At 39.3% G+C, this 26,313-nt stretch overlaps 1 protein-coding gene across 1 annotated transcript; it reads left to right on the forward strand.

Annotated features, from left to right (window-relative positions):
• Positions 1-1,829: 1,829 nt before the first annotated feature.
• On the forward strand, positions 1,830-24,433 carry LOC128533930 (antigen WC1.1-like). The gene is made up of 18 exons (XM_053508166.1): positions 1,830-2,112; positions 6,777-7,094; positions 7,209-7,523; positions 7,608-7,935; positions 8,055-8,362; positions 8,526-8,828; positions 8,926-8,991; positions 9,317-9,631; positions 9,813-9,881; positions 10,000-10,104; positions 10,199-10,297; positions 20,343-20,405; positions 20,707-20,772; positions 20,883-20,960; positions 21,083-21,145; positions 21,245-21,307; positions 23,242-23,301; positions 24,002-24,433. The coding sequence occupies exons 1-18, from the start codon at positions 1,902-1,904 to the stop codon at positions 24,115-24,117; spliced, it is 2,946 nt and encodes a 981-aa protein (XP_053364141.1). The 5' UTR covers positions 1,830-1,901; the 3' UTR covers positions 24,118-24,433.
• Positions 24,434-26,313: the final 1,880 nt, after the last annotated feature.

The raw sequence follows: 26,313 nt of genomic DNA on the forward strand, positions 1-26,313 counted from the left end.
CTCTCTTCAGTCCTCTCAGTGTCCCACTTCTTCTTAGCTAGCCTCTTTCCCTGTATACACTCCTGGACTTCCTCATTCCACCACCAAGTCTCCTTGTCCACTTTCCCCTTACCTAATGATACACCAAGTACCCTCCTACCTGTCTCCCTGATCACATTGGCTGTAGTTGTCCAGTCAACTGAAAGCACCTCCTGACCACCCATAGCCTGTCTCAACTCCGCCCTAAAGACTTCACAACATTCTTCCTTTTTCAGCTTCCACCACTTTGTCCTCTGCTCTGCCTTTGTCCTCTTCGCCTTCCTCACCACCAGGGTTATTTTACACACCACCATTCTGTGTTGTCTGGCTACACTCTCCCCTACCAACACTTTGCAGTCACGGATCTCTTTCAGGTTACAACGTCGACACAAGATGTAGTCGACCTGAGTGCTTCTGCCTCCACTCTTATATGTCACCGTATGTTCCTGCCTCTTCTGGAAGAAAGTATTTACTACTGCCATTTCCATCCTCTTTGCAAAGTCCACCATCTGTCCTTCTACATTCCTGTCCTGAAGACCAAACCTGCCCATCACATTTTCATCACCTCTGTTCCCTTCCCCAACATGTCCATTTAAGTCTGCACCAATCACCACTCTTTCACCTTTGGGGATGCTCTGCATCACTTCATCTAACTCACTCCAGAATTTCTCCTTCTCTTTTAACTCGCATCCTACCTGTGGGGCATAACCACTAACAACATTGAACATTATCCCTTCAATTTCCAGCTTCAGACTCATCACCCTATCTGATACTCTCTTCACCTCTAGAACATTCCTTACAAACTCCTCTTTTAGGATAACTCCTACTCCATTTCTTTTCCTATCCACCCCATGGTAAAACAATTTAAACCCTGATCCTAAGCTTCTAGCCTTGCTACCTTTCCACCTGGTCTCCTGGACACACAGTATATCCACCTTTCTTCTCTGCTTCATATCAACTAACTCTCTTCCCTTCCCTGTCATGGTCCCAACATTAAAAGTCCCTACTATCACTCCTAAACTCTTGCCTTTCCTCTTCTCTCTCTGCTTACGAACACGCCTTTCTCCTCTCCTTCTTCGACCAACAGTAGCCCAATTTCCACCAGCACCCTGTAGGTCAACAGCACCAGTGGCGGTCGTTGTTAACCCGGGCCACGACCGATCCGGCATGGGAATTATATTCTTGATTCGCATCATTGATTTGGCAAATGTTTTATGTCGGATGCCCTTCCTGACACAACCCTCTGCATTTATCCAGACTTGGGACTGGCACAAGAAGACACTGGATTGCGCCCCCCCCGTGGTTGCATTGGTTCACTACACAGCTAAAACATATTTGTATATTATGACTGAGATACGGCGGCTCACATCGGCGTGCATTTCACACAGCGCCGCAAAGACAGCGCTTATTTAACACGTATAAATGTGTGTTTGTTTTATTTCTGGGAAAGAGAAATCTCTTATAAATCTCTCATATCGCGCCGCGGGTTCACACGAACATTTTACTTTCACCAAAAGATTAATTCACAACCACATTTCGGCCATTCACACACATGCATTGTGCTATGTTGTTTGTGGACACTTTTACTTTTCCCCTTATAATCTTTCCTTTAATCAAAATGCTCCCGATATGAGCCGACACGAGCAGCTTCGTTTCATAAAGAGAGGCGACACATACTTGATTAAACACTGCAATGTGTGAAATAAATAAAAACCTGACTGCTTAATCAATAAATTAAAAGACAAACATTATATAACTCTCTCTCTCCCTCTCTCTTTCCCTCAGACCCTGTGAGGTTGGTGGATGGTGGAAGTCGCTGTGCTGGGAGAGTGGAGGTTCTTCATGATGGACAGTGGGGAACAGTGTGTAATAATAGCTGGGATATGAGAGACGCTGCAGTGGTGTGTAGAGAGCTGCAGTGTGGGGAGCCTGTAGACATGCAGTATCTCACACACTTTGGACCAGGATCAGGACCAATCTGGATGGATGATGTGGGCTGTAATGGATCAGAGTCGACACTGAAGAACTGTAACTCAGCAGACTGGGGAAGAAATGACTGTGATCATAGTGGTGATGCTGGAGTCACCTGCGCAGGTAAAATAGTTTTAATCGAAACATTTATAAAAAATGTAAAAAAATTCTGATTAAATATTGTAATTACTTTATGTTTAAGCTTTATGTAATAAATACGGATTGTAATAGACTGCACTGCCAGGCTCCAGTGTAAAGTTCACATTGATTATAATGACAGCGTGTTGGACACAGAAATCAGATAATTAAAACTGATCATTTCCAGGTTCAGTGAGTGTGTTTAAGTGTTAGTGAACCATCCTGGTTGTTGCTTCTGGGCTGAACATGTATAAAATTAGTTTAGAGTTTAACGTTTACACATGTTTTATTGGAATTAAAAAACATGTAGCTAGCATGAGACAATGTGTGTGTGTGTGTGTGTGTGTGTGTTTGTGTGTTTATGTGTTTATATGTGTGTGTGTATATGTGTGTATGTATGTGTGTGTATGTGTGTGTAATTAAAAATAGATTTTGTTGATAAAGGTAATAAAATAATTGTAAAAAACATTATAAAACATATGTAAAAAAAATCACCTGAAAATTGTATAAGAACCCGCGCATCTTGAATGTCAACAGGGTGGAGCTCCAGCTCTCTCCATACTGCAGGAAACCTTTCCAGGATAAATAATTCCATATGGGTAAATCAACACGCTAATAGTGTGTATATTAGTTTCTCTCAGTGGAAATAAACTCACTGGTGACATCAAGGAAATATTGTTCATCTTTTCATTTCAGTACTGTATATTTTGGCGCAGACAGTGTTTACAAATTTTATCAAAATAAAACAGAATTAAAACAAGTGTATAATGATGAAGGATGTACAGACTGTAAACTCTGAGGTATAAAAGTGTAGGAATATAGAAGTTTAAAAGTATGTTGTGTATGACAGCAGCAGTGTGAAACATGAAGTATGAAATGGATGGTACTAATGTGTGTGTTAGCAGCGGTGTGGTTCTTCATGTTCCAAAGTGCAGTTTGTCCACATTTATGTGTAAACAAGGAATGTGCAGCATAGTGAGTAATGTGTTACATCCTGGGGTAGGGTGTGTGTTTAATTTCAATTTCAATTTATTTTTGTATAGCGCTTTTAACAATTGACATTGTCGCAACGCAGCTTTAAAAAAATTATAATAATTATTTAAGTTTGTGTGAAATCTGAATGTGTATGAATCAAAATAATAAGATTGTCCCTGATGAGCAAGCGTGTGTGTGTGTGTGTTTGTGTGATAATAAAACCTCTCTCTTTCTCTCTCTCTCTCTCAGACCCTGTGAGGTTGGTGAATGGTGGAAGTCGCTGTGCTGGGAGAGTGGAGGTTCTTCTTGAGGGACAGTGGGGAACAGTGTGTAGTATGGGCTCTAATGAGAAAGGTGCTGCAGTGCTGTGTAGAGAGCTGCACTGTGGTAAGCCTGTAAATGTGTACAATGAGGCTGAATTTGGACCAGGATCAGGACCAATCTGGATGGTTCGTGGCTGTAATGGATTGACACTGAAGAACTGTAGGCCATATGATAGAGGGGAACCTCATGGCTGTCATCATGGTCTTGACTTTGGAGTCACCTGCTCAGGTAAACTACTGAATTTAGGGAATAAAACAATGAGTTAGATTATCAGCATGATTTAAGTGTAATTCTATTCACACATTATTTGAATTCCATTTTGTCTTTATTTAAATGTAAAGCCTGGTGCGACTCTACCAAAGAGCTGACTGAGCCTGAGTAAGGGTCCATTTGCAGGAGGTTCATTATGACAGGCAGTGGCAGAGCCAGACTTTTTTCATAGGGGTGGCCAGGCTGGGCCCAGCACTCACTTTGGGGTGGCACAGAGACTGAGGCCTAGGTTCAGGTTTTTATCTGTATGGTAAAGTGGAGGAGGACAAATCCTCACTAATTTGGGTCTCAGTTATCATTTACATATGCAGGTAACTGTGACTGTTAAATATGTTTACAAATATACAGTGAGGAACCGATTATAATAAACATTTTATATTTATTAGAACGTTCAATAAAACCTATTTATACGAAAAAGAACTTTTTTTACTTAATATTTTTTATGTAATAAGGATTTTTTTTTAAAGATCAATTTAAAGTGACTACCAGTAAAACCAAAAACTGCACTTGAATTGCACCGAATTTCACTAATAACAGTTATAAAATTAACTGATTGGCACAAAGTCATTAATCTGAAGTCATTTTTAAATTATTGTTTAGGCCACATTTGAAATACAAATCTGACAAAATGTAACAAAAACTAGCTTGTCTTTCTTTATATTTTATTTTTTGTAGACATTTGACTAATTTATAATATAAATACAGTGGAACCTCGGATTACGAGCATAATTCATTCCGGAAGTGGGCTCGTATTCCAAAACGCTCGTAAACCAAATTAAATTTCCCCATAAGAAATAATGGAAACTTAAATTATTCGTTTAACAGCCCCAAAAAATAAATACATAAAGATAATTAATACAAAATATTAAGTAAGAATAAAACAAATTAACCTGCACGTTACCTTTTAAAAAAGTTAAAAATAAATCCCGGCAGATAAGCGTTTCCCTTTGTGCATGCAGGCGCTGTGTATGAGTGTGCGTGTGTGTGTGTGAGGCTAGAGTAAGTGAAGACTCTTGCTTTCAGCTCCTCCTGTCTCACTTTCCTCATCTTACACATTAAAACTTTCCTCTCTCGTTTAAACACACTCACACACACATTAACGGAAAGACTGTTGTTCTGTTCTAAATTATTAATGCTTCTCCGCTTTATTTTAATGTTGCTCGCGACAGCGTAACAGCTCGGTAATCCATGCTCGTGTAATGATGAGATGGACAAACTGGTCGATGCCCATTCTTTTATTTTCTGCATTGTCAGGTTATAGTTTCCTTTTCACTTTCGGGTGAATCCTGCACTTAAATCCAACAAAAAAAAACTACTGAAGAACAAAACTCAGACTTAATATCATAACTTAAATCTCACATTCGCGTTCACATACACCGGACTGCATTACCCACAATGCATCTCCCACACTGGACTACACCTCCGTAAACAAAGGGTCATAAATCAACGTCTCTCTCCCGCTACACTGTTTTATCTAAAAAGCAATAAACATCGCTAATGACACTCGTGTGAGCGCAAACTAACAGAATCACTGCTGTAAAGTAAAACAAACAAACAAATGACCCAGCACTTTACCTCTGAAAAGATTTGCGACAGAGTTTCTCCGGAGAGCATAGTGTGTGTCTCTTGCCTTCATTTCTGTGCGCGCGTGTGTGTTTGTAAATGAGGGTTTCACACACACACACACACACGCAGCCGGCACAGTGTCTAATTACGCTCACGCGCGCACACACACACACACTGCGATGAGGAAGATTTTTGTTGTTTGTGTTATAAGAAACAGTACAACACACGCTGTACACACGCGCTTCCGAACACATAATAAAATATGTTTCACACACACGTAGTCACAGTGTTATAGTAAACAGTACACGCGTGCACAGATGTTGATTATACCAGTAAGAGACGAGCACTAAGTCCCAGCAGGGGAGATAAATACCCACAGCGCAAGAGAGAGAAAAAACGTTGGCTCAGTTGTGATGACGTGACGCTCGGTGTCAAAACAAGAAGTGCATGCGTTATACATGATACTCGGAGCTCGTAAACCACGACAACGCTCGTTTTTTAAGTCAAAATTTATTAAAAATCTTTGCTCGTCTTCCGGAACACTCGTAAACCGTGTTACTCGTAATCCGAGGTTCCACTGTAATTGATTTGCCTCCTGAACTTCACTAATAACTAGTGAGAAAAACAGACAAAAACACATGGGGCCTCATGCAGGAACATTTTCTTGTTCTTATATTAAATTTCTCTGACTTTTCTCTGTGAATGGTGTTTATATGAGTGTTTCACATCAGATTCATTAAACTACACACACTTGTGGTAAATCCCTGGTTTCAGACTGATTAGTGCCACCTGTTTATGAAGAGCAGCGCGTACATGAGATTTGATCTTTCACATAATCAACAGCCCTAAAATCCTCATCTAAGGCTCCTGGTCCACTCTGTTTGTGGGAAAGTTTTATTTACAAAAACGCCACAGGAGGGTAAAAAGAGTCATTTCACACTGCGGAGCTTCAAGTCTGTGGCCAGGAATCACCAAAACCCTAAACACTGCAGATTTAGCCGAGTCAGCTGCAGTGGGACGAGGGGGAAAAAGTTCCCATTTTACTAAACTACAGAAATGTAGAAGCTGCTGTGATAAAATCTGACCATAAAATCTTTGAAATAGAAAATACATCTCAGTCATTTTATGATGGTAAAAAGCTTTAAATTTATATTATCAGGTTACAGAAAATCTTTTTTTTACCCGACAGTTAGAAGAGTCTTTTTTTTTTTTTTACAATATTATAAGAACAGCTGTTCTTTCCCCCCTTTTGACTAAAACTTTAAAACCTTGCAGTTTAATTAACTTTTACAGATGAGGGGCATAAAATCTAAAACCACCAATTTATAATATATATAAATTACATTAAACTAAATATATTTGTTTCATAATTAAAATTTACCTGTAATTATACGACCATGACTGCCATTAATTTCAGCTATCAGAGTTGGATGTCACTGCAAATATTATGTTTTTTTTTTGATATTCCGTTCTGCTGAAACATGCACAATATTTACACAATGAAATAATCACAGGTCACAGAATGTCGAGACTCTCTGCTGGTCCTCATCAGTGCTCTGGGAGAGTGGAGGTGGTTCTGGGAGGTTCCTGGTCCACAGTGTGTGATGCTGACTTTGACCAGCAGGATGCAGAGGTTGTGTGTCGAGAGCTGGGCTGTGGGATTCCTGTGAAGGTGCTGGGATCAGCTGCTTTTGGCCGAGGGGAGGGTCAGGTGTGGACAGAGGAGCTTCAGTGTAGAGGAAATGAATCTCAGATTTACTTCTGTCCAACATCATCTTCACTCAAACACTCACACTGCTCCCATGACAACGATGTGGGATTAATATGTTCTGGTTAAGTATCATGATTTAACTTCTGTTTAAATAGAGACCACATACCTGTCAATCAAACTTTAAGGTGTCTTTGTTAATGTTCCTCTTTCACTGAGCTCTCGGCTGTTTGTTCAGGTCACACAGAGGCGCGGCTGGTGAACGGACCGGACTCCTGTTCTGGTCGAGTGGAGCTCCAGTACCTCAGTGACTGGGGCACAGTTTGTGCTGTAAGCTGGGATATGAAAGCTGCAGATGTTCTCTGCGCACAGCTGGATTGTGGGAGTGCTGTGGCTGTGGTGGGGGTGGACTGGTTTGGGGAGGGGAGTGGCCACATCTGGGCTGATGTGTTTGATTGTCAGGGGAATAAGACACACCTCTCACAATGTGACGTCTCATCATGGAGTCGAGCTGCATGCTCTCATAAACATGATGCTGGAGTCATCTGTAATGGTGAGATATTAACCTCACCTACACCACGTTAGTGAATAAACTCAGTGTTCATTAGAATATTTAAATGATGTTCTACTGCTTCAGGATCATCCATGGCGTTTCATGAGGGTCGAGTGCGGTTGTCTGGAGGGAGCGAGTGTCAGGGGGAGGTGGAGATTTATTTCAGGCAGGACTGGAGGAGAGTTCTCCTGGACTCGTGGAGTCTGTCTGAGGCGTCTGTGCTCTGCAGACAGCTGGGCTGTGGCTCTGTGCTGAACTACCGCTCCTCTCCATCCACCACTGAACACAAACACATGTGTGTAACGGGTTTCAGCTGCTCTGGGAGTGAAGCTCATCTGGGGAACTGCAGCAGTGCACAACCTGTCAACTGCAGCTCTGGGGAACAGCTGTATGTTACCTGCTCAGGTACACAGTACAACACTGATACATGAGCAACTATTAACAATAGTAATATGGTCTTTTAAAACATACTTAATAAATATACAGACTCGTCAAATGTATGGAAGCTTCATTTAAAATTTTAGATCCCAGGTCGATCAGGCTGGCTGGTTCTGGGGGAGACTGTGCAGGAAGACTGGAGGTTTTCCACAGCGGCTCGTGGGGGACAGTGTGTGATGACTCGTGGGATATTGAGGATGCACAGGTGGTGTGCAGACAGCTGCAGTGTGGAGTGGCCCTCAGTACCCACATACCAGCCTGGTTTGGTCCTGGAACTGGGTCCATATGGCTGAATGAGGTGGAGTGTGAGGGGAACGAGATGTCCCTGTGGAACTGCAGGTCTCAGCTGTGTAAAGAGGGGGAATGTGGACACCAGGAGGACGTAGGAGTCGTGTGCTCAGGTACAGTGTGATGACTGAGATTCAACCTGTTGAATATGTATATGTCTGTATTACAAAACTGAGGTTTAAATTCTACATAATCGTAATTGCAATGGTAATATTTATCTGATTTAATGAAACTGATTTTTTCCTAATTAAGTCTAAGTTGTTCTTCTCTCCCCAGAGTTTAAAGAGATACGACTCACTGAGGGCTGTAAGGGGAATCTGGAAGTGTTCTACAATGGAACCTGGGGTAATGTGTGTCAGAATGAAATGGAGCTGGAAACAGCAAACATGGTGTGTCGAGAGCTGAACTGTGGAAGACTCGATCGTTTGGACTCAGGCAGAGCGAGAGTGGAATCTGCTCCTAACTGGCTGGATCATGTGAAATGTAGGAAACATGACTCTAATCTGCTGAAGTGTCCATCTTCACCCTGGGGACAGAACAGATGTAATAATGATGAGGTGGTTCATATTACCTGCACAGGTAGGAGGATTCTCTCTCTCTGTAGAAATTGCATAAATATTGCAGCTATAAAATAAGAGTGTGTGAAAATTTCGGTTCCATGTATGTTATACAGCAGAAGATGGAACGTCTCCACAGACTCATGGGACATGCTTTTCATTTCCTCTTCAGAAATATTGCTCAAGTAAGGACACTTACATCTGTTACATCAGTCAGGTGTTAAGGAAAGAGTTACTGATTCCACCCAGGAGTTAATGAAGAAGTGCTGGAGTGTTTTACTTCTCTAACAGCACAGAGATATAACGACATTTTATTTTAAATTAATGGATGATATAACAATCATTTTACCTATTTGGATTTTTACAATTTCTATCCAGAATTCAGCAATAAGATAGTTTTAATAGATGATGTTGAGTTTTTATTGATGTATCATAGTGTTGTAGTTCAGTGTGTGAGTGGAGCTGTTCTTCAGCGTTGATGTTTCCTCATGTGTGATGTGTGTGATGTAGAGCACTGGTCTCTCAGGCTGAGTGGAGGAAAGGGAAGCTGCTCTGGGAGGTTGGAGGTGTATCATAACGCTACATGGGGCTCCGTTTGTGATGATCAGTGGAACATCAGGAACGCTCAGGTGGTGTGCAGACAGCTGGGCTGTGGCTCGGCGCTGAGTGCTGATAGGAATGTTAGCTTTGGTCCTGGTGAAGGGACTATCTGGCTGAACAGAGTGAATTGTCGAGGGGATGAGATTCACCTGTGGGACTGTCATCATTCTCTGAAGAAACACACTGACTGCTCTCATGCTGGAGTCACCTGTGCAGGTCAGAGGGGTGTGCTAACTTTTTAGCTTTCTCTTTTCACTCACTATTATCTTTTCTCACAGGATTAAGACTTGATAACTTTTATTCATAATCTTAGATGTTAGCTTGATGTTAGCTTGAAAGCTCAGCATGTCAGAAACCTGATCTAGTGAGTTTATTTTTAATGCATTAGTTTTTTCTGCAAATACAGACATATCCACAGTGTCCACTACTACACCCACCACCACCACCACCACTACAACCACCACCACCACATCAGGTATGTATATTTGTTACAAATCAATATTTGTTACTGTTCACCATTTTTCTCGTATTAAGATCCTCTTCTTGGTTGTTGACTTCAGGAAGAGCCTCTCCAAACCCTCCATTAACTGTAGCTCCACCCACCCCTCCACTGGTTCTCCTTGTGTTGGGAATGCTGCTCTTCCTGGCCTTAGTGCTTCTGGTGGTACTGTTTTACCAGAACAGAGTGCTCAGGAGAGGTACCACACATTCACACAGTTTATTTTCTCTACAACACCAGTTATTATTATTATTATTATTATTATTATTATTATTATTATTCTGCACTCCCAGTTGTCTCTAAGACGAGGCGTAAGACTCAGCCTGAGGCAGTCTATGAGGAGATCAACCACAGATCCATCACTAGAAGAATCACGAGCTCCACTCAAAGAGGTGAGTGATATGTGGACTGTTCTACATCACACTTATTGTATTCCATTTAAACTTGGAGCTGAAATTCACTGCATGCAAATGATCAAATCACTCAATACTAAATACACCCCTCAATGCAAACTCAGTGATTAAAGCAAGATTTTACCCCAAATCCAGTAAAATATTAATAAAAATGAGTGAAATGAGTGCGAGATGAATTGTGCAGTTAAAGTACATGTGAGACAGAATTCTGCTGATAAACATCTATTAATGCTTCTGATTTACTGCAAGTGTGTGTGTGTGTGTGTGTGTGTGTGTGTGTGTGTTTGCACATTTATGTATGCATGCAGGTTTTCCTGTGCAGGTGCATTTCCCCCTTTCTATGCCTCATTCCCTGTGTGTGTGTGTGTGTGTGTGTGTGTCTGCTCACATGCTCTGTAATGTTTATTCAGTTATTCAGTTTTATCCTTTTGATGGACAACTACTGTTGTGTTTGTTACATTTTCTCTTCACTGTTTCTCTCTTGTGAAAGTTACACTAACAGGTAAACTTAAAGTAATTAAACCTAACGGTCCTCATATGAGGATCACACGACGATCTATATCTATATATAGCAGGAAAAGTCACATCTTTATATGAGCTCATTTACATCCCAAGAAAAAAAAACTCACCCTATTGAGATAAGAGCTGAGTTACACATCAGATATACTGTATTAGTCTCTCTTACACACACACACATGCACGCACGCACTCTCTCTCTCTCTCCCTCACACACACACACACACACACACACGGACACACACGCACACACTCTCTCTCTCCAGTTACAGTATAAATGTAAAATCCCAGAAAAACACAATCTAGTTCCCCCATAAGAAAGAAAGAAAGAAAGAAAGAAAGAGAGAGATAAATAGAGAGATAAATATCTGCCAATGTGGCCACTGGACAGAAAGACTGTCTGTTATGAACTGATAAAACTCCAAATGTTAAATATCATACGACTAAAAAAGGCCTCTGTGTGTGTGTGTGTGTGTGTGTGTGTGTGTGTGTGTGTGTGTGTGTGTGTGTGTGAGAGAGTGAGTGAGTGAGTGAGAGAGTGTGCATGCAAGAGTGCAGGCTTTCCTGTGCAGGTGCATCCCCCGTCTCCCTGCCTTACACAGTGTGTGTGTGTGTGTGTGTGTGTGTGTGTGTGTGTGTGTGTGTTTATGTGATGTGTATCTTATTTGACGGATGTTCAAACACTTGATAATAAATGTGTTTTCCTGAATCAGAGTTCATAAGACTGTGTGTGTGTGTGTGTGTGTGTGTGTGTGTGTGTGTGTGTGTGTGTGTGAGAGATAGAGAGAGAGGTTTTGAGGTTTTAAACTCACTTTATTATAACAAATTAAGGAATTAACTGTTTTACAATTGTATGTAGTTTTTTATACAAATATATACATATACACACACATACATACAGCACATATATAAACACATACACTTATACATGCATACACACATACTTACATATACATACATACACACACTTTATTAACATATGTAAAAAAAAATTTGTATGGAAAACCCTGTGCCCTTCCACCCCACCAACAACTCCAACGTCTTTTAAAGTCTTGTGTCACCCTGTTATGGTTTATAGTCTGGTTTATTTATGTGTAGTTCTTCTTATGTGTCGATGTGAGATTTTTTAACAGGTTATTGTTTCCCAGGAATAGTTTATTGACCACTTGTCTTTTTTCTTTTTCTGTTAACTGTAAGAATTGGTTTATTTGTTCCTCTATGTCTCCTTGCAGTTGTGTGTGTGTGTGTGTGTGTGTGTGTGGTGCTGCATCCTGATTCTTCTGTGTCCTGTGTTGTGTTCAGTGTTTGGCTGCGGGTTTTCCGTTTGTTGATGTGTTCTGTAGTGGACGTCTCGGCTCTTTTTCTCGTGGGTTTTATTGTAGTTTTGTCTTTGGGTGTCGGTGTGCAGGTCTGGGATTCCTGTGTCTCTCCGGTGCTGGCGTTGGGGGCGTGGTCAGCGTTGGGGGCGTGGTCAGTGCTGACTACTGTACACGCATCGGGATGTTTACTCGCGCTGTGTACAGTAGTGGCAGTGTTCGGGTCAGCGCCAGGTGTGGTGTGTGTCTCTGTGGTGGCAGTGTGTGTGTGACTGACCTCCGTGACTGCTGGCTCGGGTGTGTCGCTGAGGCCTGTGGCGGACTCGGACTCCTCAGTGTTTTCCAGCTGTCTTTTCCTGCGCTGCTGCTGCTGTTTCCCGGCCGAGTCGGCCCCTGAGCTCCGCGGCTGCGTGGCTCCGTGTGGACAGCTTAACCTCTTGTGTCCGATGTCCCCGCACTCAAAACACCTTAGCTGCTCCGTGGTGGCGAAGACGGTGTAGCTGCTGTCCCCCGCTTTACACTTAAAGTTGACATTTAGTGTTTCTTCTTGGTTAGTTAAAACCCCCAGGACAGGACGTGTTTCACGCTGAAGCTCTTACACCCGAGCGGGATGGCTCTCATTGGGCTGACGAACCTCCCGAATCAGGCCAGCTTCCTCATGATCGCCTCGTCCTGTATAAACGGAAGCACGTTAGAGATCACCAATCTTGTCGTGGGGGCAAACAGAGGCAAGTAGGGATAACTGCAGGCTGGAGCAATAGGCATGCCGAAAGGTCGGGGCGTGCCGAAGGGTGGAGGGCATGTCGAAAGAAACTGGTGGGTGAATGGAGCTTTTGCGTTGGCCAATCAGCGTGCTGAAAGGTAGGGGGCGTTTCGAAAGGTAAGGGGCGCATCGAAAGGTAGGGGCGTGCTGAAAGGTTTCTCATTGGTGAATGGACCTTCTGCGTTGGCCAATCAGTGTGCCGAAAGGTAAGGGGCCCATCGAAAGGTAGGGGGCGGGTCGAAAGCTTTCTCATTGGTGAAAGGAGCTTCTGCGTTGGCCAATCAGCAGTAATCCTATTTATATGTAAGTACAGTGGAACCTCGAATTACGTGCATTATTCGTTCTGGAAGTGGGCTCGTATTCCAAAACACTCGTTACCCAAATGTAATTTTTCCATAAGAAATAAAGGAACCTAAATTATTCGTTCTACAGCCCAAAAAAATAAATACATAAAAATAATTTATACAAATATTAAGTAAAAATAAAACAAATACCCCTCCTCATCTTACACATTAAAACTTTTTCCTCTGGTTTAAACACACTCACACACATTAACGGAAAGACTATTGTTCTCCTCTAAATTATTAAAGCTTCTCTGCTTTTTTATGTTGCTCGCGACAGTGTAACAGCTCGTTAATTCATGCCCACACACACACACACACACACTCACACAGCCAGCACAGTGTCTAATTATGCTCGCGCATGCGCACACACACACACACAAACACACTGCGATGAGGAATAAAATAGATTTTTAACCTCTGTATTGAGAATTTCTTTTGCCTTACTCGCGCGCACACACATGTGATATAAGAAACAGTACACGCGCTGTACACGCGCGCTTCCGAACACATAATAAAATATGTTTCACACACGTAGTCACAGTGTTATAGTAAACAGTACACGCGTGCACAGATGTTGATTATACCAGTAAGAGACGAGCACTAAGACCCAGCAGGGGAAATGATTCTGCAGCGCAAGAGAGACAAAAACCATTGGCTCAGTTGTAATCACGTGACGCTCGGTGTCAAAACAAGAAGCGCATGCGTGATACTTGGTGCTCGTAAACCATGAAAATGCTCGTTTTTCAAATTAAATTTTATTTAAAAACTTTGCTTGTCTTGCGGAACACTCGTAAACCGCGTTACTCGTAATCCGATGTTCCACTGTACCTTTTTTTTTAGCGTGGAAGAACATGGCGGCGGTAAGGCTTGGTGTGGTTAGTCAATATAAATAATTTTTTTCTTTATTTTTGTCATTTAATTGTTCGTTTAATTGTTGTCGATAGACACATATTAATGTAAGACGAAACACGAACATGTTTTCCCTCGAAGTAAGGGTTGGCAGTTTGTATCGGTGTCTGTTTTGCGCTACAGATGTTTTTAGGCCTGGTGAAATGTTTTAGGCCTCATCATTTTATTCTGACCAAGAGTTTGAAGGATTCTCTTCCATGAACTGCTACTAGGGGTGTGCCAAAAAATCGATTCACAGAAAAATCTAGATTCTCATTTGCAACGATTCAGAATCAATCTAAAATGTCCAAGAATCGATTTAATAAATAAATAAAATCAGCTGGTTGTTCGCCTCCATTTTTGTAACTAGCCTACTGGTCTGTACTAATGCCACCACGCAGCCGGTTTTTGCACGTAAGTGTGCGCGGCAAATCACTAAAACAAAGAGAAAGCAAATATGGATGAGAGGGAGATCCAATCAGCCCCGTCTTCACTTAAAGCTAAAGTTTGGCGTCATTTCGGTTTTTACCGAATGCCTTGAAGCACTGCGCTGGACATGACACACACAGTGTGCAAGCTTTGCAAAACGAAGACCAAGTACTTCGGCAGCACAACAAATGCGCGTGCTCATATTACTAGGCATCACCCGGAGCTCAGCGACACGGAGCAGAGTTAGCCGCCAGACCAACGCACACTGCAGTGCTTCACGAAACTCCCTGCCAACTCCGAGAGAGCAAAAAAAATAACTTGGTCTATCGCTTGCTTCATTGCCAAAGACCTAAGGCCTTACAGTGTGGTGAAGAAACGAGGAGTTCGTCTGCATGTTACAGACAGCGGAGCCGAGGTACGCCATACCGTCCCGCAAGTTTTTCACTGAAACAGCTGTGCCACAGCTTTACAATCAGACTAAAAGAAAGGAAAGGTCGCCAGTGCCCTAACCGAAATGACCAGAGTGGCACTAGCATGTGATGCACTTTATTTTCATAACTTGTTATTCTTTAAGTTACTGAATCTGACTGAGAAATATAGATTTTCTTATGAAGAAGCACTTTATTTTTGTTTCAACTTATTTTATAGCTAGCTACTAATGAGTAGCAATTGAGAACCAGACAATGTTTTTGATAAAAGGCACTTCCCTGAGAATTTAACTTAATAAATGTGAAAAAGACACTTTAATGTCTCCGTTTGTCATTCTGTATAGCAAAGCAGATGAGAGTAGATCATGATCAGAAACCCGATTAGAAATCATTATGAATAAAATCAAATCATTTTGAATCGAAAATCGATTTTGAATCAAATCGTAGCCTCAAGAATCGGAATCGAATTGAATCATGAGATGGTAAAAGATTCCCACCCCTAACTGCTACTACAGCATAAATAAATGAATGAATGAGCAGATTGAGTGTACATGTTGGGCGGAGTACACTCTTAAACGGACCAGCTCTAAATAAAATGTTTTATTGGCTAAAATTGTGTCTGTTTACTGAATAAGTGCCACTTCAATGGTTACTAAACTGTACCCATCCTCCTCTTTATTGTCATGTTTTATGAACTATATTTGTCCTTATCAGGCAATGTCAAAGTCAACGTTATTGTCAATTCTGCTACATGTACAGTGCAAACATATAGAAAATTGAAATTATGTTTCTCTCAACCCTTGTTACAAATAACACTGAAAAAAACTTAAATTAACCTAAAAAAAAACCTTAAATAACACAAACTTGGAGAACAACAGAGGTAAGATAATTGTGTTACTGTTTTGCAAAAAGGGACAGTTTACAACACAGAAGGCTGATATGGAGAAAAATGGAACAGTGCAAATTATGAATAGTGCAAGTGTGCTTATTTTAGTTGTTTAAAGTGACATTATAAAGAGCAATATGAAACAGTATAAACAAGAATGTTTTTAGTTTTTATGCAGTTTTAGTAAAACTACAGAAAACAACTGTCAGTTCAAAACATTCTGAATGACTAATTCTGTAACTTTTTTTGGTCTTGTTTAACCAATACAAAGTTAATCGTATTCCAAAAATATTAAAATTACATTACAATTTTTATGAACAGCTTGTGGTACTATATTCTTTTAAATAATTGTAATTTGATTTTTAATATGGGTTTAATACAGTTAAGGCTAGATGGAATACAGCTTGAGCTCTATTGGGCATGCGCACATCAATCTAACGTTTTTTTTCTCTCACTATACAACAATCAAACTTTTTGTATTACAGAAAGGATTAGTTTTAGACGTGGAAAATTTATTTATGTATTAATTTTTTGTTCATGTTATTAGTTAAAAAACAAAAAAAAAGTTAAAAGATTATAGTGAGAGAGAGTGACTGAGGCACCATGGCTTCTGAGGCCGGAGGCGAGACTTTGTCTCTCCAGAATGGCATCAGGTGTGTTGTGGAAGACGGTGTACTGCTGGAGGAAGTTCTGCTAGTGATGAGGGAGCAGATCGGGTGCCAGAATATCTAGTCTGCCTCCCGAATAAATAAAGCAGTGGTGGTCTTCCTGACCAAAAAAACACTCGTAACCACGGCAACAAAAAACGGGATACGAGTTAGAGATGTCATGGAGTGGTGATCTCCAACGTCCCTTTGTTCATCAAGAACGAGCAGATCCTGAGGGAGCGGGCGCGCTTTGGGAAGTTGACCGGCCCCATGAAGCCCATCCCGCTCGGGTGTTAAAGCTCGAGTGTGAACCCTGTCTTTGCGTAGGCAAGTCCTAATGGTTTTAAACGATCACGAGGGTCCGCTGAACGTTAATTTTAAAGTTAAAGACAGGAACAACAGTTACACCGTCTTCGCCACCATGGAGCAGCTGAGGTGTTTAGAGTGCGGGGACGTCGGTCACGAAAGGCTGAGCTGCCCGCACGGAGCCGTGCAGCTGGGGAGCTCACGGGGCGACACCGCCGGGAAACAGCGGCAGCAGCGTGAGGACAGCCGGCGGGGGAGCACCGAGGAGTCCGTGCCTGAGGTGGGCCTCGCCGACACACCTGAACAGGTCAGTCCCGAACACACCGGCAGCACTGAGACACACCCCGTGCTCGGCGCTGAACTTAACACCGGTACCACTGAACACAGCGCAAGCACAGAACCTGGTGCCAGTACAGTGTTCAGTGCTGACAGTGACCACGCCCCCAACATCCACACCGAAACACAGCAGCCGCAGACCAACACACCACCACAGACACCCAAAGACACAAAACCGAGGAGAAAATGGGAGGAGACGTCCGGCACAGAACCGACGAATGAGCGAAAAACCCACAGTCAGACTCAGAGCAGGAGAGTGAAGAGGCCGGGTGCAGCACCGCACACACACCTGTAGACAAAGAAGAGCAGGTGAACCTGTTCTTACAGCTGTCCAAAACTGAGAGGAAACGGGTAGTAAAAATGTTAAAAGAACTGAAAAAAATTAACACAACAGGTAACAACAAACAAACCGTCACTTAAAAAGAAGAAAAAATAGACAACAGCTGAAACCAAACCACAAACTGTAAATAAAACGGTAAATTAATGGACAAAAAAAAAAAACTGAAAAAAAAAAAAAACTTGTTAATAGTAGGGAAGTGGGAAGGGGGGTTTAGTGGGTGTTTCTATATAAAAAAATTAAAAATTGTATATATGTAAATAGTGTATGTGTGAGTCAGTGTGTACGTAATGTATGCATGTTGACTTTGTGTGTGTATAGTATATACACACACGTACACGTGAGAAGTGGAACGAAAATCATACATGATTCCAAACATTTTTTACAAATAAATAACTGCAAAGTGGGGTGTGCGTAATTATTCAGCCTCCTTTGGTTTGAGTGCAGTCATTTGCCCATAGACATTGCACCTGTGTGTAATCTAATGTCAGTACAAATACAGCTGCTCTGTGACGGCCTCAGAGGTTGTCTTAGAGAATATTGGGAGCAACAACACCATGAAGTCCAAAGGAAACACCAGACAGGTCAGGGATAAAGTTATTGAGAAATTTAAAGCAGGCTTAGACTACAAAAAGATTTCCAAAGCCTTTAACATCCTACGGAGCACTGTTCAAGCGATCATTCAGAAATGGAAGGAGTATGGCACAACTGTAAACCTACCAAGACAAGGCCGTCCACCTAAACTCACAGGTCAAACAAGGAGAGCGCTGATCAGAAATGCAGCCAAGAGGCCCATGGTGACTCTGGACGAGCTGCAGAGGTCTACAGCTCAGGTGGGGGACTCTGTCTATAGGACAACTATTAGTCGTGCACTGCACAATGGCAGAGTGGCAAGAAGAAAGCCATTGTTAACAGAAAACCATAAGAAGTCCCGTTTGCAGTTTGCCACAAGCCATGTGGGGGACACAGCAAACATGTGGAAGAAGGTGCTCTGGTCAGATGAGACCAAAATGGAACTTTTTGGCCAAAAAAACTAACACTGGCGTAAAACTAACACTGCACATCACTCTGAACTGTCAAATATGGTGGTGGCAGCATCATGCTCTGGGGTGCTTCTCTTCAGCAGGCACAGCTGGTCAGAGTTGATGGGAAGATGGATGGAGCCAAATACAGGGCAATCTTGAAAGAAAACCTCTCGGAGTCTGCAAAAGACTTGAGACTGGGGCGGAGGTTCACCTTCCAGCAGGACAACGACCCTAAACATAAAGCCAGGGCAACAATGGAATGGTTTAAAACACAACATATCCATGTGTTAGAATGGCCTAGTCAAAGTCCTGATCTAAATCCAATCGAGAATCTTTGGCAAGATCTGAAAACTGCTGTTCACAAACATTGTCAATCTAATCTGACTGAGCTGGAGCTGTTTTGCAAAGAAGAATGGGCGAGGATTTCAGTCTCTAGATGTGCAAAGCTGGTAGAGACATACCCTAAAAGACTGGCAGCTGTAATTGCAGCAAAAGGTGGTTCTACAAAGTATTGACTCAGGGGGCTGAATAATAAGGCACACTCCACTTTTAAGTTATTTATTTGTAAAAAATGTTTGGAATCATGTATGATTTTCGTTCCACTTCTCACGTGTACACCACTTTGTACTGGTCTTTCACGTGGAATTCCAATAAAATTGATTCATGTCTGTGGCTGTAATGTGACAAAATGTGGAAAAGTTCAAGGGGGCCGAATACTTTTGCAAGCCACTGTATATATATGTGTGTGTGTGTGTGTGTGTGTATATATGTATATATAAGAAAAAACGTAAAGTAAGTTTATCTTTATTGTTTCACACTAAAGTGTGTTTAAGACCTCAAACCTCTCTCTCTTTCTTACACACACACACACACACACACACAATCAATCTCTCTCTCTCTCTCTCTCTCTCTCAGACACACACACACACACTCTCTCTCTCTCACACAGACTCTCTCTCTCTCTCTCTCTCTCCAGTTACAGTATAAATGTAAAATCCCAGAGAAACACACTCTAGTTCCCCCATAGTGCCGTTTTGATTGTTGGATTTTTGCTTTAGAATATTTCCGACCCCGGCTGGTTGTATGGATAGTTTTTGATGAATTTTGTTAGACCTCACTTGTACAATAGAATCTCACGAGAATGGCAAAGATCACGCTGGTACTGTGTGTTTTACCGCGCGGTCTCGAGGCATGTCTGAATGAAACCGTGAGGAACATTTACATAAAGGTGAGGTGTGTCTGAATTACAGAAACAGTGGAGGTTCTAGTGTGTATGGTGTCCTGGGGGAACTCACCTTCAGCACCGCCAGAAAGAAAGAAAGAGAGAGATAAATAGAGAGATAAATATCTGCCAATGTGGCCACTGGACAGAAAGACTGTCTGTTATGAACTGATAAAACTCCAAATGTTAAATATCATACGTCTGAAAAAGGCCTCTGTGTGTGTGTGTGTTTGAGCGTGCATGCAGTGGTGCAGGCTTTCCTGTGCAGGTGCATCCCCCCCTCTCCCTGACTTACACCCGGTGTGTGTGTGTGTGTGTGACGTATACCTTATTCGAGAGATCATACTTTCTTTCATACTCTTTCTTTCTGGCGGTGCTGAAGGTGACAGGACACTGTGTGTTTCCTGAAATAGAGTTCATAAGTCTGTGTGTGTGTGTGTGTGTGTGTTTATGGCACATTTATTTTATTTGAGGATTTTTAGATACTTCATACAGCATGTGTGTTTTTCTGAATCAGAGTTCATGAGTCTCTTTGTGTGTGTGTGTGTGTGTCTGATGCCTGTCCTGCTCTCCTCTAACAGGAAGTCTCCTCTCTGAAGAACAGCATTCTGGGTATGAGCATGTGGATGATGAGCTTCTCTCAGGTAAAAAAGGCCAGAGTGTGAGTTTGTCTGACTCCATTAACTGAAAGATATTCGAATTGCAATTAAAGATGAGAAATGACTAAATGTGTCCTTTCTGAGACGTGATTATGATGTATTGTATAGAAGAATTACAGTAACTCCAGTGTTTTAATGCTGACACATGAGATCTCACAATCAACCTTATCTTACTTTAAGCTTCTGAAATCCCTCTTATCACATTTATCAAAGCTTCTTTGGATGAGGATTTTATTGAGTATAAATGTGTTTAAAAGCCCAAACACACAAACTCTTCTTTTTCCAGTAAAGTCTGGGATTGGAGAAAAGGCTGAGTATTATGATGATGTCATCGACACCAGTGACTTCATAAGTGGGTGCAGTTGTTAACTGATCAGATCAATTGAGTGACTTGACATTAAACCATGAGGTCAGAATGTGATGGAGCTGTTTGTACAGAGCCTCTGCTTTTATTTCATTTAGGTGATACAGGAAGAGTTGAGCCACCAGAGGACTACGATGATGCCGTCACTGCTGGACCCATCGCTGATAACGTGGAGGGTGTGCTTCTGTTTTGGGATTTGTTTTAGAGAGCACACACACACACACACACACACACACAGTGTACAAACTGTCACTTCAGTAAACTTTAAATCTCTTTAAATCTCTGTGTTTTGGTGTAGAGGATGAAGCTGAGAATTATGATGAGGCCATTACAGCTGATCAGAAGTCAGTTATACTGACAGGTACGATAATAATGTGACAGTGTTGCATCCACAAGCATCCAAATGATCATTAATGACATTCATGTGGATTTAATAGCTTTTATCTCTACATTCTGACAGAGGACGTGTCCGAGAACTATGATGATGCAGTTACGGCTGAAACAAACACAAACATCACCACAGGTCAGGGAGTTTCTCTGTTATTAAAAAAATCCCCTTAAACATTTCTATAATAAACTTTAAACAATGTGCTGCTGAATTCTGCATTCTGATTGATGTTGATTAATTTTCTATAACAGCAGCTCTGACATACTGCAGCTGTAAATCACAGGTTTATATTAATGCACTCGTTCCACTACATTATGGTTTCTATAGTAACAGCTCATCCACAGGGACGTGTAAAGCAGACGCTCCACATTAACTGATGAAAAACAAACACACAACAAAAAAGTCTTGCTATAAGTGTAGTAAAGTGTAGCTCCAAGAGCTCACAGTGCTGAGACGCTAAATGCTGATTAACATCAACATCTCGTTTGCTGCATTTGACAGAAGTCACACCCACATCTAAAAGAACTCAACAATTCTGAATGTGGGGAATTAATTCATGCATTTCATTTTAAATAATCACACACGGCTTTCTTTTTAACGTAAAGTTTAATTAAGCTTTATTTTTTACCTTCTTATGATATATATTTATTTATTTTCATAATGCTGCTGCGATATAAGTCACACTCACATCTAAAACAATCAGAAGTAATGGAATTTTATATAATTAATCAAAAATTACATCTCTCTATCATTTTATCTTATAATTCTTAACATAGGATTTTCTATCATTTAATTATTGAATTAGTGTCCCTCATCTAAAATTTCAGCTAACAATGCAGCAAAAATATTAAAATGTATATATAAATATCGGTAAACAATAATGAATTCAATTAAATGTTTAATGTTTTTCTTTTTTTAATCTGTTTTCTGTAACATATAATTATTAATTTCTACAAAAGTATCCTTTGAGCAAATCCAAACTAAATGTAAAAATTCAGATGAAAAGAAGCAACAAGTTATAATTTTAAGTCCTTAAATGAGATTGACATGAAAAGCGTGGCAGTACCACCTACTGGCCCAGAGTGGTACTGCAACAGAGGAAGGGAAATACACATGAGCTCCATATATGTACATATAGCACTTACACTCATGTAATATTAATATTAAGTATTAAGCATTAATAAAACATATTAATAGTAAATATTTTAATTTTTAATTGAAAAGTATTTAAATATGAAAAAAATAATTTAATGTTATTTAAAAATGTGTAATATAACAAAAATAATTATATAAAATGTACTTCATTAAATAATTAATAAATTTATGCATTTATAAATTTAATGTAAATAGCACCTAGTGGTCACACGGAAGAGAAAGTTTTAATTTATATATAAATTTTAAATTAATTGAAAGCATTAATGCATTAGTTTTCCAATTAATCTGAATGTGATGAGGACATAAAAATTTAATCTTGGCTGTTTGATTTTAACATCACAATCTACAACTAAACAAATTAAGAATGTTGCCTTAAAATACATTAATAATATTTATAATATTTTTACAAAAAAAAAATACAAACATGAATGAATCAGTTAATAAATAATCATGTAGATAAGGGCTAAAATTCCATCTTATAAAGAGTGATATAATTTCTTCTCCTCTTACTGCAGTAAAGCACCAGCAGGCGACTTCATCAGCTCTCACCTCCATATCTCAGTGGTTATAGTGGAGTCTCTGGCTAGTAGCTTTCACACACTAATGGGAAAATGCACCGTTCCTATTGGTTAATCCTTTTTCTCACTATAGCAGCTGGTAGACAATAAAACATCATTAAACTCTTATAATTTAATAGTTACTTTTCGGTCCTCACTTGCATGGAATCTTATTTTAATTTAGTGTTAATATAAAATCAGTATAATCAAGTTATTATGTAATAGTTTATATATTCAAGTTATTTCTGTTATTTTTATTTTTCATATAAACGTTGTGTTCTACTCAGTAACTCAGTATTTTACTATAAGATCAACACACACACTGGTTTATTACTTCTTCATTTATTTGTTGATTAGACAATCCAGAAGATTATGATGATGTCATCACTGAGGAACAGGATGGAGGAGAGACAGAAGGTGAGTGACTTCTTGTTTATTCTGTAATGTACATAAGTGCACAGGCAGCAAAGTCAAAGATTAGATTATATATGATTAGATTATATATGGTATATAATAAATATCAACTTTCAGAAGAGTTTTTAGAACAAATGTTCTCTCTGTTCTGTCATTTAACAAGTGCATTTATTAAAGAGTTTAGATAAGACCTACTGTAAATATTACCTGTGATATATAATATAAACATCAGCTGACTGTTTTTAGAACAAATCTCTGTTCTGTCATTTAACAAGTGCAGCCAGATTTATTACACACTTTAGATAAGACCTGTATATTTATGGCTCTTTTACTTCCACATTTTTATAAACACAATCTTGTAAGGACTGGAATCTATTTATTCCAAACATTTAACAGGGAAATAGAAATGTAATACTATATAAAATGTATTATTGTTTTTCTACAGTAGCATTTCTACAGTTGAATCAGTTTGTAAAATGATGTGAAATTTGATGGACATCTCTATCACATCTTATACACATGGCCTGTGTTAATATTAAGAAAACTCATCTGATAAATGTCCTCTATTCTCTTCATTTATTGTTTAAAGATCAAAGAAATTCTACATAGTGCATCATTTACTGTATTTGAAGGTTTTACAAAACAATGACTATTAATCCAATACAAAGGAGATATTAAAGAGGTAAATGTGTTTATTTTACAGAATATGATGAGGTGGAGGAGAAATCTCAGAAAGACAGGGACCATGTGACTGAGACACGCCCCCAAAGGCCTTTTCTCAGGAAATTACATTTCAACTTTTATAAACACAAACAATGATTTGATTCTACTTCCAATAATTTCATGCATTCTGAACCATGTTCATTTTCTCACCTTGTTATTAGCAAATAGATTAGGGAGAGTTAAATCAGCTCCATTATTACTGAACCAAATGTTTCCAGCTTTCCTTTTACAACACATTTCTGACAATTCATCTGAATATCTTGTCTTTGTAAACAATATGCAAGCAATATATACGTCTAGGTTTCATGCTGTGTGTTTAACTATAAAACATATCATTGAAATGAATGTTTTGTTGCAGTCTCTATTAGGGAGCTGTGTATGTTGGAAGTTTCATTACGGATTCTCAGATTTTCATGTGAAATTCTCAGGTTTCCTTCAAACACAACCATTTTCTTTCCTTATTCTCAGGATTTTGTTTAATAATCTAATATTTCTTTAATATTCTCAGATGTTTGTTTTGTGATCTCAGGTTTTATTCAATATTCTCACTTTTTAATGAGTGACGGCTCGTTAATTTTAATGTTACATTTTAATAAACAATATACAAGTAAAGGTGACTTTTTAGCCTCGCAGAATGAGAACAATTCAATATTTTGCATTATGCAGAGTTTTATTCGCTTTTTCTCCTATTGTGTAACAATCATCTATTTTTATACAATTAATGAAATGAAAGTGTTTTAATGTTTATTATTTTTGTATATTGTGATGATCTGTGTTTGAGTTGAGTAAATCACATGCAGGGAAAAATTAATATCACACAAGTGTATACTGCTCTACTGCACCATGTTTATGTTTTTATTGTGTTTATTTTAGGACTTTTTTGGAATTACAAATCAAATGTCACTGTTCTTGTACAATAACAATAAAGATTTGATTCTATTCTCAGAAACACACAGATAAATACACAAACTCACATAATAAAAACATTTACATTATTATAAATCAGAATTAAACACATGATGAGGACTTACATTAACACCAACATTACACACATCATAACTCCAGATATAAACACTATTATTCATGGGTTCATATATCATGGCATTTTTTCTTTCATAATTAGTGATAACTCTAACATTATGGTATTTGCTATTTTGATTATTATGATTATTATTATTAATAATAACAATAATAATAACAACAATAATTCTGCTTCTTATTATTAATCAGCTGCCTAATTACAGCGCCCTCAGCAGGTCAACTGCAACAAAATGTTTCCCTAAACTGAAGTGATTTACTGCCATCTAGTGGATGAAATATGCTATTAAAATCCACATCATTATTTTAAGAAATTATTATTAATTTGTAAACTAAATATTGATGATTATTATGATAAAATCCAGACTAAATGTATTTGCAAAGTTAAAAAAAATAGTCAGTCCATGTGCTGGTTGTCCCCAGTCACAGGTGCAGACAGAGACTTATCGTGTGTCAGAACAGTGGACCTTGAGGAGGTGGATGTGTGTAAGGGAGAGTGCACACCCAAGACTGTAAAAAACATCCGTATATTTAACAGTGATAAACAGTATAATTGTGAGAGGAAAAATCCGTAAACTATAAAATATTATTTAACTGTAGATTTAATGTGAATTGCCCGTAAATAAATGAATCTGTGAAAAACAGTAATTTCTATATTGTTTCTCAGAAAAAAATACTTAACAATACCGTAATGAACTATTGCAGTGTTTTTTAAAATGGAAAATTTTCATAAAGTTTATAATGGTCAAACACTATGATTTTTACATTTATTTGTTGAAAAAAAAATGCGGGTTTTAATTGTTGAATGAAAGTATGATTGTGTTGGTAATGAATGCTATAATATGACATTGTGATTTTTAAAAATATTTTCATATAATAATGAATTAAATAGCACTATTAAGAAATCAAAATCACTCTAGACTGAATTAATTCTTGATTCACTCCACCTTTACACATTCGTCGTGTTAATAAGCAGTGTACAATGTATTAGAATATTTTTCCTCAAGTGTCATAGTTGAGTAAAATTAAACCTTTACATGTCTTTATCAGTTCCCTTTTGTTTTGTGTTTTTTAAACAGCATATTATTCTTCTTTATACTTGAAACAATCTTTTTTATTATCCCAAAAACATTAAAATAATAATCTCTTGCTTGTTCTATTTATTTATTTATACTTTAATACTATATCTCTATTTTTTATGGAAACAGAACTGTATGATTTGAAAAGTATCTCATCCAAAATCGTTTCCCTCCT

The sequence above is a fragment of the Clarias gariepinus genome, chromosome 12 (assembly GCF_024256425.1).
Source record: "Clarias gariepinus isolate MV-2021 ecotype Netherlands chromosome 12, CGAR_prim_01v2, whole genome shotgun sequence".
In the NCBI taxonomy this organism is placed as follows: domain Eukaryota; kingdom Metazoa; phylum Chordata; class Actinopteri; order Siluriformes; family Clariidae; genus Clarias; species Clarias gariepinus.